Raw genomic sequence first — 13,708 nt, 5'->3', positions numbered from 1 at the left:
CGTTCCTGTCTCGGTTTAAATCCTCGCTCTCTGCGCGCTCATTGGCTGAGGTCTGAACTGCTCCGGCTTCTGATTGGTCCAGCGCATCTGCGTCGAATGCGCTCCCCAGACAACCTGTGGTCACGTGGTTCGAGTTTTCCTCCGTCACTTCCTTTTTCTGTGGGTTTTTTTCTTTTCTTCCCGAGACACTTTAAAAATATTTACAAAACAAATATTGATCCAAATCGCACAGGGGAATGTGGGAAGTGTGGACAACCGGAAACAGTGAAGCATATACATTGTCAGGGATACAAAACAGTAAGGCACAGGTGGGTTAGGGAGTTGGGTAATAATAAGGAACCTTTTAAAATCACAGATATACGACAGCAACACTCAGGGAGTAAGTAAGGGGTATCAGTTTATGTTTGAGTTTCTTATGGAGAGCAGATTAGTGGGGAGGATTTACGTTTATTTATTAATCTATGTATTTTTTTACTTTTCTTTTGAGAGGCAGGGTTGTCATTTTGATCCACACTCCATACCAGTAGGTGGCGCTAATGAAACAATTCGTTGTTTGTCAATAATTAAGCCAAGACATTTTCGTGTGTGTGTGTGTGTGTGTGTGTGTGTGTGTGTGTGTGTGTGTGTGTGTGTGTGTGTGTGTGTGCGTGTGTGTGCGTGTGTGTGTGTGTGTGTGTGTGTGTGTGTGTGTGTGTGCGTGTGTGTGTGTACTAGTTCAAATAATAGCAAAAGCTTTGTCACTCTTTGTATCCAAATGAGAAAAATAAACTATATTTTTCCTCTACAAACAATTTGGTGTGAGTGTCTCTAAGAGAAAAAAAATTAATATGTACGTGTAATAATAACCCCAAATGTCAAAACGGTGTGGCACGTGAGGGTGCAGTCGTGGGTTTAGAGGGCGTAGAACAGGGCACTCAGCACACAACCCTAAAACTAAAACTTTTGACATTTCACCACCCTCTCCTCCCTCAAGTTGCTAAAGTGTAAACCTGCAAATTTGAGAAAAAGGAAAATACGCTGACATGGTCAATCAATACAGCATCAAATCACATAAAATGCTAAATGAATGAATAGTAAGATGAGTATTTGGTCATGTTCAGCCTTCAAGCAGGACCCTTTTCCTTTTTCAGCGTACTTGTAAGCAGTTTTGAACCAACCCTTTAATGAAATTAATGAGTGAATGTGTAAGAACTTTTTACAACTCAACCCAGAGAAAACTGAGATCATTGTCTTTGTACAGGGTGTACTGTCCAGAGCCCAGAAAGCGGTGAAAGGTGCCAAATCAAAATGTTTTATCTGACCTTATAGTCAGCCACTACCAGAGACCCCAGGTTATTTTCAATGTTTTTAACTTGTCATTAAATCCTCGGGAATCCGATCCAGTTATCCCATCAGTTTTTCACCTGCACTTCTCACTGACCTCTTTTAAAGAAAAAAAAATCTTGATCCGTCAGTTCTCTCCAATTTTAGACCCATTTCAAAACTCGCATTTATATCCAAAGTCTTGGAGAGAACAGTTTTTAATCAACTGCAAACCTTTTTAGATGACTTTAGTATCTATGAAAAGTTTCAGTGTGGTGTCAAGCCCCGACACAGTACTGAAACTGCTCTTTTACAAGTTTTTAACGACCTTCTTTTAACTGCTGAGGCAGGACACTCAGTTGTTTTAGTGCTTTTAGACCTGACTGCTGCCTTTGATACAGTCAATCATAATATTCTTTTATCTCGCCTTGAAAACTGTGTGTGCATCAAAGGTGCAGCTCTTAACTGGTTTCAGTCTGACCTGAAAGACAGAAGCTTTTCTGTTCAGCTCGGTGACTTCTCCTCTTCCACTGCCCCACTTTCCTGGGGGGGGGGGGGGGGGGGGGGGGGGGGGGGGGGTCCAACAGGATCTATTTTAGGCCATTTACTGTTTTCGTGATACATGTTACCCCTGGGGTCCATTTTTAATAAACATCTCTTTTCACTGTTTGGCTGACAATGTACAGATTTACCATATAATTCTGCAGGTTCATATCAGCTGCTACTCAACTACTTGAAGGATCTAAAATCTTGGCTGGAAATTAATTTTCCGTCCCCAAATGAACCAAAAACTGAGATTATTGTCTTTAACCAGCCAGATCCACAAGATGACTACACCATTGCTCTCGGCCCTCTGCAATCATATAATCGACCCTTCTCAAAAAGATCTGGGGGTGACTCCTGATAGTGGCTTTAAACTCCATAAACAAATCAAATCTGTTTCTTTCAGTTGAGGCTGTTGGCCAAAGTGAAGCTCTACATCTCACACAAGAACTTTTAGAGAGTTATTCATGCCTTCAACATTTCGAGTCTGAGACGACTGCAACTCCCTCCACATTGGTCTCGACCACTCGTCGCTCCGTCTCTCCAGCTCCTACAAAATGCTGCTGCCCGACTTTTAACAGGGACTAAAAAGCGAGAGCACATCACCCCAGTTTCATTTTTAAGACTTTATTATTGGTTTTAAAGGTATTAAATCGTATGTTAAATGTGCTCTACAAATAAAGTTGGACTGGATTGGTTATTCACTGACAGTGATATATAGAGTTGTATGCCATAGGCAAGTAGATGTTAAATAAAAGGAAGCATTGTGGAAACTCAGACAGGATTTTCATATGCTTAAATTCATATTTACCTATTGACCCAGAATACTCTCTCTCCAGCATATAAGATTTAAACCAATTTAATGCAGTGGCAGTCAATCTCTTTTCTGTGTGTATATTGTATTTATTTTCCAAGCCTCAACTTGCATACTCGTGTTCTGTTATTTAATATTCTATTTTGTTAACATTGTATTCCTTGGAGTTTAGTTTGAGCCTGGTCATATGGTACAGATAGGACCTTGCATTATTTGTACATACATAATAGATCAGTTACAACCAGTTCACATTCTTAACTGCCACAGGAGCAGCAAGGTTTACAATTACATGAAAACTATAAAAAGAAATATTGACAAATATGTCACAGAAATAAAAGAAGAAAAACCAACAAGACAGAACAAAACAAAATAAACAAGTGTGGCAGGTTTCATAGTGATATTTCATGTAAAAACAGAAATGTGTATGTGACAGGTTAATTGTTGAATACCTCTGTCTGGACACTGATCATTGATATACATGTCTACAATTATAATGAACCTCAATCAGACATACTTGAATACTTTAGTAGAGTTTTTGTTTTACTTTTACGGATATGAGATGAAAAAATAGTAGTTGTAGTTTTAATTCATTGAATTCAATATAGGAAATAATGCTCTTCCCTCCAGTATTGACGATATGTGTTGCTTCTGTGCAAATGCACTACTACATGAGCAAACACATTAATAACACTATCAGGCACATTTATTATTGATGTCAAGGAATATGTGTTGGACGGATTTATGTCATGGAGTATTTTCAAGTGTAATTCTTTGCTAAAATTAGTGACATATCATATAAAAAAAACAAAAAGCCACGCATTGGGCCAACTCATATCCACAAATAAATTCTGTCGTGGTGTTATTTTCCTCGCATTATAGAAACTTTCTCTGATGTCTATTAGAGTTCCAATGGGATTATTCTGATGAATTTGCCGAGTGACTTTGTAATCTTTGTAAAAATATTTGTTTAAAAAAAGAAAAAAAATCTTCTTTTGAGTTTAACGGCAAGGAGAAGGAGAAGGAGAAGGAGAAGGAGAAGAAGAAGAAGAAGAAGAAGAAGAAGAAGAAGAAGAAGGAGAAGGAGAAGGAGAAGGAGAAGGAGGAGGAGAAGGAGGACGAGGACGAGGAGATGCATTTTCGAGAGAACTGAAGAACTATATTCAGTACAAAACAACCACAGCGTTTTATGATGACGTAGACAGGGAGCTGAGTGACGTATGCGTGCACGTAGGAGACAAACACCGGAGGACGTCTCCTCGCCTGACTCAGCCACAGCCAGCAGCCCTCGGAGGGGGAGGTAGAGCTCCGCTGCGAGCGTTCCTGTGAAAGAAGACCGAAAACAGATCACGGTGACGACCGACCTAGACGGCCCTAGTGAGGTACAGCTCAGAAACACACCCGGTTCCTCCACCGACTCCACTAAGTTGCCAGGAAGCCCGACGTTTCTCGAAAACAGAAGGTTGGTGAACAGCTATTTAAAGCCCATCTCGTTAGCATGGCTGCTAGGATAACCTCTTAAAATCAGCATTAAACACACACAAAACAGATTTAAAGTCATTTTTCAAACGGAGGGAGGCAAAACACTAGATAACTCCGAGTATTTTTTTTGTTTTGTTAACTTATACACGTGTCTCTGAAACTTTGTACCAAGCAATGCACACCAAATATGCTCTTTATCTCACGGTGACGCGAATCGTATAAAATTAACTCAGCTGTGGTTTTTATCTGTGGGACTGTTGAAAATCGATACAATTCGACTTTAACTCGGGTCGTGTCAATTTGCTAGAGATTACAGAATCCCAGACAAAGCAAACAAGAGAGCTGGCCTGTAGCACGCTAACAGTGAGATTACACGCTGCCTGTGGCTAACCAGGGTTAGCTCAGCGGCCAATCGGCCACAGTCGCGGTGTAAAAGTGAGTATTTTAACCAGCACTTATAAAACTATAAAACCATAAAACGTTTCATGACGCCCCCATAGTACCCAACATGCGGTCGTTGTGTCGTACAGCCTGAACAGCGGCCATTAGCTTGCTAGCATGACTCAGTGGATTTGGAGAAGTGTCGCGGCTGTGGCCCGACGTGCCAGCAAACACCTCAGAATCAGCTACCGAGATCACACCGAGACGATTCGAGCCCATCTGATTGTCTCATATTGTGTGATATCAAGAGGTTTTGTCTCGTTCGTCTGTGGTTCTTGTTGGGAACACCTCTGGGTCAGGAGATGCTGCTGCCCTTTGTCCCGTCGGTAAACATGCTGCGTTGCTCAGGTCAACAGAATTTTGTCGTTTCAGTACACTGGCTGTGTTTTTTATTGAACTATCCATGAACACACACACATATATATATTTGGCTCGATGCCCAGCTGTGATTGCAGGACTTCTAGGGATGCCTATAAATAGATGGTGTGTGTGTGTGTGTGTGTGTGTGTGTGTGTGTGTGTGTGTGTGTGTGTGTGTGTGTGTGTGTGTGTGTGTGTGTGTGTGTGTGTGTGTGTGTGTGTGTGTGTGTGTGTGTGTCGAGGTACCTCGTGAGCGTGTGTGACTGCACACGTTTTCGATCAGTGTCACATTGCACTCGCGTGACTGTGGGGATCAGCCACACACATGTCCCATGTGAGCCCTGAGTTTAGGTGTCGGTAGGCAGGATACAGTGACGGAAGCAATTCACCTGTACCCAGAAGTGTGTGTGTGTGTTCTTCCCTTTACTTGATTCTGCCGTGCTCTTGACTGTGGGAGTGTAAACCGCACCATATTTTGACAACTTCCTTCAACAACACGGGTCATTATGAGACTGATGCAACTTCATGTCTCCTGGCTATGTTTGGCTGGAGGCTGGACTCTAACATGGTATGAGTAGTAAACAGGACGCTGTTGGTCCAGTGTCTGTGTGTGAGTTTACTATAGTTTGAGACTTTGTTAAAAGCTGGTTGCTGTTCTAATATTCATGTCTCTATAACCAACCTTTTAATAGTCACAGCTGAGATCTTCACACCAAGTTGCTTGTCTTTACTTTTTCAAGTCAACATTTTATTTCCTTCTCTTAACGTAAATGTTTTCCCTAAATAAGTTGCTATAACTGAATGTCATTTGATATTGAAGTCATGCACAAGTCTTATGATGGCCAAAGCTTTTGGTATGACACATGTCAAGTTGACGTGACTGCACATAACCTAAAGTTCTGGCTGTCTCCTTGGGTGGTTCAATACACCACCTTGTAGTCTAAAGTTGTATTGCAAGACTAAAGGAGTTAGGCGAGTTGGACCACTTTGGGAGATTTATCAGTAGGAGAACATCAGATAAGTGTGTTCACAACAACATTTCAAGTGAAAATGCATTGTTTTGCGACCAAGCATTCATGCTGATGTCACTTTCAGACCCTTTGATCAAATCGATTATCCCCAATCGGAAACATTGATTTCCAGAAGCGTTTGTGAGACACTGCATTGGTTTCCAGCACATAATCAGGCCTGTGTGGGTGGAATACTTGCACTTCTCTGGCTTCTTTGACCCCATTTCTCAACATGGAACCTGTCCACCGAAAGTCTCACTCATGGACCCACATTCTTGGATGTCAGCTCTTCCATTCATGAAGCAGAGTTCATCAAGCATTGGATTGTCCACCCGCTACCGGGGAAACTGAATTCTAGACCATCATGAGACGAGATGGTTTTACCTTACTGATGATGTGCTGTTCCAATAGTAATCTCGAAGCCTGGCCTCCTGCAGTGGCAACGACTATGTAAAATGCAATGGAGGTTTTGCATTTTTTTATTTGTTTTCGTGTAAACGGGGTCTAAGTTATTACAAAATAAAAAAAAAAAAAAAAAAATCTTGTTCAGTTTTGACCAGCTGATCATTATTGTACTTAAGTATCTCATCACAACTTTTATTTCAGGGGTGACTGAAGTGATTTCTTCTGCCTTTGGAGTCAGTCTCCATGAGGTCAGATTGTCACACTCAGCCAGGACCTCCATATACTAGATACATAATAATGTTGAGTATTGTGATGATGATACAACTTGTGAGTAATCAACACTTGTGCACATTTCGGTGCTTTAGGACTTATTTTTTTCTTTCAAATAGCAGTGCTCTTAATCTTCTTGAACCGATTTCAGACACATTATATTTTATTGAGTGCTTATCTTTAAAATGTTGGCTTTTGTCTCTTTCGCATGTTGAAGGAGTGACTGATTAGGGTGTTTGCTTCCCCCTTTATGCCCTGTTTTACTTGACATTTAAGCTTTTCATTCACCAACATGGTGGCAGAGCAAGCTGCAGTCGGATTTCAACACGTGCTCCGGATAATGAGCTGTGATTAATTGAGAGTCGCTGCATGGTATGAGGAGGATTGGACCTGAGGTGATTGTGTGTTTAGCAGGAGCTGCGGCTGATCCGTCTGTTGGGCTCCTTCAACTTGGTTGCATTTGCCTGAATGAGAGAATTCGGTAGTTTCTGGGTTGCATTGACCGTTTGTGTCTTGTCTCCAGGTGGCAAACATCGCTATGGCCCAGGAGACCAATCAGAGCCCGGTTCCTCTGCTCTGTGCCACCGGCTGTGGTTTCTATGGCAACCCCAGGACTAATGGCATGTGCTCCGTGTGCCACAAGGAGCACCTGTCAAGACAAAACAATGGAGGAGTGGGCTCTTTGAGCTCCGTGGGTAAGCCTCTCTTTGTGAGCCGTTGTCTACAGCTGCCTCGCTCCTCTCTGTCTCTGCCGTCTTTACCGAGCCGCCAATGCCCCCCCCCCCCTCCCCAGGCGGCGGCAGCAGTCCCACAGTCGAGGCCTCAGCCATCCAGAGGTTAGAGGCCACACTGAACAACGCCGCCGCCGCAGCCGTGGCCGCCGCCGAGGTGGCAGCCGAGGCCGCCGCTTCTGCTGACGCTGCTGCCACGGAAGCTCTCAGGTGAGTTTACAGTGCAGTGGAAGAAAGAAAACCCTCTCGCCCGTATCCACACTGTGAGAAGCACAGCTTCATATGCAGGCAAACAAACTTCAGATTATCCACTTTTCTAATGGCCAAATATGAAAACCGTGCCGTTTTCTCCTGATGTTCATTAATTGTCTCCTTTGACCCCTCAGCGGCATCTCCACGGCGATTTCTGTAACCCAGCAGATGACTGAGATGAGTCTGTCCTCGGAGGAGAAAGGAGCGTCTGCGAGTCACGGCGAGCTCTACGAACCAGGTACCGAGCCTCTTGTCGCTCACTTAATTCATATTTGTTTAGCAAGAATGAGCAGTTTTGCTCTCTGGAGGAGTTTTATGGGTTAATAGAAAACGCTGGAACCTGTGCCTTGTGTGGCAAATGAAGAGAGATGATGAATGACCCCCCCTCCTCCTGTGTGCCTCCTCCAGTGGTGACTCAGCCCACTGTCTCAGCCTCCCACCCTTTAACTGCTGGCAGTGAAGAGTCCCCGACCCCCGAGCCCAACAAGCCCAAGAAGAACCGCTGCTTCATGTGCCGCAAGAAGGTCGGCCTCACAGGTGAGAGGCGACACGCCGTGGACATTCACTACAGCAGCCTTTGTCTGGAGGGACTGACAGATTTCCTATTGTAAACCTGAGCAACGCCTCGCCACACCTACACCCTGGACCTTTACCAAAAACATTGAAAGATATATGTGAAATACAGTTCTCTGGTTATTTTCAGTAACAATCACTTCCTTCTCTCTGAGGCTAAACTCGGATACGTAAAATGCAAATGTCGTCTGTGCAGTTTTTTCTTTTTTTTTCTTCCCTTAAACATCCGGAGTTACTCTAGAAACATCTCTGCTGTTCTTTGCTGGCCGAGATAAAAACCAAACCAAGCAAACAGAATAACTTTGCTCCAGGCCCTTTGACCTTTTAGTGGAAGTGAAGTCAAGCAGGGGTCTCCAGCCGCCTGGTTGGTACCGGGCCGCAGCGAGACAATAAAGCATTTTGTGTAGAAAAGGTACATTTAAATTTCCCTAAGTCTGCATTGAGTTTTATTTTGAAAACGCTTCACTTTCACCGGCCGTTCAATCCACGCGTAACTCTCTCGTTAAGGCCTTTTAATGCCCCGTCCTGTCGGGCCCTTGTTGCTAAAAACTGGTCTGTGGTGCAACAATGTTGGTGAGCACAAACGTAGAGGAAGGAATACAATCCAAACTCGCGTGGTTTGAATGAAACGTGTGTGTGAAGGGTCTGCGTCAGGGCTTGCCACATGTGATTGGATCACATGGAACACATGTTAATGCCAGGTAGAAGCAGGCCCTTTGAGAGATTTCCTTTTTGTATATTGTAGACACTTTTAAAATAATTAAAAACAATAAAATAAAACACTTTTCATGTAAATGCTTAATCTTAGTGATATATGACTTAAATGTATTAAACTGTGACTTAAATGTATTAAATGCAGACTCTTCTGTCAATAAAATGCAGATAAATGTTCTACCCCTTTAAAATCAAGCGGGCTTTGCAGCCGACCATTAGTCTTAAGGTGTTTCTATATTCGCTGAAAACCAAAAGCCTCCCGTGTGTTGGTCGCCTCTGACTGGGCTCTTCTTCTCCAGGCTTCGACTGCCGCTGCGGGAACATTTTCTGCGGACTGCACCGCTACTCCGACAAGCACAACTGCCCGTACGACTACAAAGCCGAGGCCGCCGCCAAGATCCGCAAAGAGAACCCGGTGGTGGTGGCAGACAAGATCCAGAGAATATGAAGATTTTAAAGAGAACAGACTTCCAGGCCGACCTTCGACCATAAAGGACCTGTGGCTTGTTTTTTTCTCCCTCCTCCTTTCTTTTTATTTTCAGGACTTTTTTTTTCCCCGTCTCGATGATGCATGAACGTTGCTGTTTTCAGCTTTGGTTTCATTTGCGTGCAAGGAGGGGGAGACAGTTCCCCTTCCTGCAAGACAAGCTGGGCCTGTGTGGACTGTGCTGACAGCGCCCTCTGCAGGTGTGCTTGCTCTCTGCTGGCTTGAGTAGCAAAAAAAAAAAAAATGGATCTCATGCTTTTTTTTTTTTTTTTTGCCCCCCTCTGGCGTTGATTCCTCTTTAATAGTCGTTTTGATCAATCTGCAAACAGCTCGGACGGAACCGAGAAAAGACTCCTGCGTCCTGACGCCGGGCTGGTCACATGACTCTTGAGCCCACTTGGTTTGATTTCCGTTTTTGAAACCTGGTCCACTGATGTTCCATGAAGACGCGTCGCAGAACTGCACGCTGGATCGCCTGTATGCTGTGCTGTTTAGGGTTTAGCTCCACTAACGTTTTCATGGTTTACTTCACTATTTCTTCCACTTTTAATGTGAGTTTGACTGCGTCGGCGTCGTCACAGGTCAGAAGCCGGGGAGTGACTGAGTGAGACCTGTGGTCCTGGTTTGTCAATCATTTCCCCACCGTTGGTTGTGTTTCAGACTGGCTGCTTAATCCTAGTGTTTGGTTTTTACCCCTTTAGTTATGCAAGTTTGTACAAACCTCTTTATTTATATACTGCAGTGTGCGTAATCTTCCAATAACACAGAGTAAGTTGGATGATGATAATAAATTCTGTTCACAAATACAGATGAAGGTGCTCTGTGTTCTGCTTTTGATGATTTGTAGGTTTTTTTTTTTACAGTGATTTTTGGTGAAAAATGTCAGTTGTGCAATAATGAGCCTTATTTTAAGTGAAAACTTTGATGTCTTTCCGAGCGCTGCTCAGCTACCAACGTCCTCTGGTGGATATGAATTCCTTCTTAAGAGACATATTTGAGTCTGAGCCGCCTCAGCAGACAAATATTTGGTGCACTGATATTCACAATCATGGATAACAGTTTTAAAATGTTGTATTTTGGGCCACACCAGTCGACGTCATCAAATATCAGAGAATTCTATTGAGTGCAATTACCACATTTTCAGGGGTACAAGTTACTTTTTTTAATGGTCGTGTGACTTTTATATCAAAATATATCTATGTTCCTCCTGTGACCACTAGGTGTCACTGCATGACAACTGAAAAAACTTCTATTACTGCTATATTTAAAGGTATAGTAGAGGATTTTCTTCTTCCGGGTGGATCATCAAAATAACTGGTCCTCCCAATTGTCAATCATTCTGGTGATATATGACGTAAGCCCGTCGTACGTGCTCGTCCATGCACGCAGCTCACTCCACACGGTTCTCATCATGCCGGTGGCCGACCCGACGCATTATTCTCGGACATTTTTACACAGTTTCACCCCCTCTGGTGCAAATCTTCTTGTAAAGTGAGCTTATGTGAGCGATGCCGACTTGTGACTTGTAAACAGAGCGTGCACGAGGAGAACTGGGCTCATGCATGTCTCTCGCACGCGTTTTAGTAGGCGTTCCGTCTCGGGAGCAGGTACAGCGTTGCGCATGCGCATTTTTTTCAAACGGTGGAGAGGGCGGTTCTTTCCTAAAATTCCTGAAAATCCTCCTGTATACCTTTAACTGGCAAGGAAAAGTGTTGTTCAAACTCATTTTAAATTTAAAATGTGAATAATGACCATAGTAATAATAACCATGACCATATGAAAATGTAACTTTAACATGTTCCAGTCGGAGCTGCCGTGTGGCAACGTTTTGAAACCAATGCCCGTTTACATGGCAATGGCAGGACATTGTACAACTGGATGTAACCCGCCTGGTTAAAAGGTTAAAATTATTATTATTCGTGTTGAAACGCTATTTTATTTTGAAAACCGGAAGTTTATTTTGTTGCGATACCGGAAGTAGCATGCGGACACGCGATTAGCGTTACTTTGCTCATGGACGTACGGAGCACTGTTTCTTCTCTCACGTGGTGGTTGAAAAATACTTTAAGAGAGGTTGGAGAACCACTTTTTAGGCTCAACAGGGTTCGGTTAGAGGACCCCAACATAGGAAGTCACATAAACACTTTAAGTTAAGTCAATTTCCATGTTATTTTACAATATGTTTGTTCATAGTTCTTTTTTTGTCGTTTACCCCAGGGAGGGAGGGGCTCCCTAAGTCTAGAAACGAGGTGGAGCTAGGTATCACCTGAATGCTAAACAGATCCTTAAAGGTTGCTTCAGTCAATATAAATGGCGTGCTTAACCCAGTCAAACGCTGGAAAGTTTTATCAAAGCTTAAGAAAGAAATAATTCAAATTGCATACCTACAGGAGACTCACCTTGACAAAAATGAACATGTTAAACTAAACAAAATGGGATTTAAGCATGTATACTTTTCTTCATATGGAGCGGGGAGGCGTAGAGGAGTGGCGCTATTGATATCCAACACAGTGATATTTGAACATATAAATGAATATAAAGATAGAGAGGGGAGATTTGTGTTGGTTGTTGATAAAGTGGATGGCGTGATGATGAGTCTCATGAATGTGTATGTTCCTCTTGGGAGTGACTGGCATTTTTATAGACAGGTATTTGAGTCATTAACCACGAAAAGTCAGGGTATTGTGATATGTGGGGGGGGAGGGGGACTTTAATATTCACCTAAATCCAAAAATGGACTGCTCTAATGGGGAACCAGATGCAAAAAACATAAGTAAGAAACTTAACACGCTGATAAATGAACTGGGAATTGTAGATGTATGGAGAGAAAGAAATCTGACCAACCGGGACTATACGCACTACTCAGCTGCCCATAGAGTGTACTCTAGGATAGACTATTTGTTTGCATTTAAAAAAGATTTCCACAGATTTGGGAATTGTGAAATAGGTCCTGCCACTATCTCGGACCATAACCCAGTCTACACAACGGTGTGTCTGGAAAATAAGCCCAGGACAACTCTATGGAAATTAAACAACAGTATCCTGAATAACCCTACTATCAAAGAAAAATTAAAGATTGAAATTAAATCATACTTGGAACACAATGATAATAGGGAGGTGGCACCACTAATAGTTTGGGACGCACTGAAGGCAGTAATAAGGGGTAAAATAATATCAATCGCTTCATATAAAAAGAAACACAGACACCAGACCCTTAAAATTCTTGAAGATGAACTGAATAGACTCCAAAAAGAACATTCGACAACCCTAAAAGACAAGACCAAATGCAAAATTATTAAAATAAGAAAAGAAATAGATGAAATAAATATGCAGGGAATACAGAAAAAAATGCTGTTTATAAAACAACAGTACTATGAAACAGGATCAAAATCACTAAAGCTTTTATCACAGAAGTTACGTAAGCAACAAGCTGAAAGAACAATATATAAAATTAGAAATCCAGAAACAAACAATATACAGTGCAGCCAAGACGAAATCCGATCTAGCTTTGAAAATTGCTATAAAAAAAATTATACTCACAATCACAATTGAGTGATGACCAGCACATTGAAGCCTTTTTATCTTCGGTATGCCTACAAGAGGTCACGGAAATCAAAATAAGAAATTAATATCGGCAATAACAAAGGAAGGAATAAAAACAGCCATTGGGAGATTAAAAGCAGGGAAATCCCCAGGAACGGATGGGTTTACCCCGGAGTGGTACAAAATAATGCAAGATAATTTAATCCCAACACTACTAAAAATTTTCAATTGGGTGCTGGAAAATAAAAAGATCCCCCCTTCATGGAGAGAGGCAGTAAATTCTATTATTCCAAAAGAGGGAAAAGACAAATTAGATTGTGGTGGCTATCGCCCGGTTAGTGTTTTTAATATAGACTATAAACTGTTCACCTCCATATTGTCAAGAAGACTGGAATTGATTTTGCCAAATTTAATACATAAGGACCAGACCGGCTTCGTTAGACAAAGGCAAACACAGGATAACATTAGAAAGACACTGCACATCATGAGACAAGTTACACAACAAAAATTAGAGACCCTCATAAAAAGCCTGGATGCAGAGAAAGCTTTTGACTCTGTGACATGGTCATTTTTATATAAAGTATTATCCAAATTTGGTTTCCATCAAAACATAATAGAAGTAATAGTGGCTCTGTATGATGAACCACAAGCTAAGGTTATAATAAATGGTAACCTAGCTAATTCATTCATATTGGAAAGAGGTACAAGGCAGGGATGCTGTTTGTCGCCGCTCCTCTTTGCTTTGTTCATAGAACCCCTGAGCCAGTGGATACGGGAGCGCTCTG

The 13,708-nt window shown here is 42.3% G+C and overlaps 1 protein-coding gene across 1 annotated transcript; it reads left to right on the top strand.

The window, feature by feature from the left end:
• Positions 1-3,937: 3,937 nt before the first annotated feature.
• Positions 3,938-10,198, top strand: LOC308140302 (AN1-type zinc finger protein 5-like). The gene is made up of 6 exons (XM_080509999.1): positions 3,938-4,118; positions 7,147-7,318; positions 7,417-7,564; positions 7,741-7,844; positions 8,015-8,143; positions 9,193-10,198. Exons 2-6 carry the CDS (start codon positions 7,162-7,164, stop codon positions 9,339-9,341), a joined length of 687 nt encoding a protein of 228 aa, XP_080366125.1. The 5' UTR covers positions 3,938-4,118; positions 7,147-7,161; the 3' UTR covers positions 9,342-10,198.
• The last annotated feature ends 3,510 nt before the right edge of the window (positions 10,199-13,708 follow it).

This window comes from Blennius ocellaris (genome assembly GCF_963422515.1).
Source record: "Blennius ocellaris genome assembly, chromosome: 15".
Classification (NCBI taxonomy): domain Eukaryota; kingdom Metazoa; phylum Chordata; class Actinopteri; order Blenniiformes; family Blenniidae; genus Blennius; species Blennius ocellaris.
This window is presented reverse-complemented; position numbering and strand designations above follow the sequence as displayed.

Excerpts from the sequence above, each read along its gene's own strand:
- LOC308140302 (XM_080509999.1), top strand. The coding sequence starts at position 7,162 with ATGGCCCAGGAGACCAATCAGAGCCCGGTTCCTCTGCTCTGTGCCACC. Across the intron at positions 7,319-7,416 it reads GGGCTCTTTGAGCTCCGTGG|GCGGCGGCAGCAGTCCCACA; the intron begins GTAAGCCTCTCT and ends CCCCCTCCCCAG. Across the intron at positions 7,845-8,014 it reads CGGCGAGCTCTACGAACCAG|TGGTGACTCAGCCCACTGTC; the intron begins GTACCGAGCCTC and ends TGCCTCCTCCAG.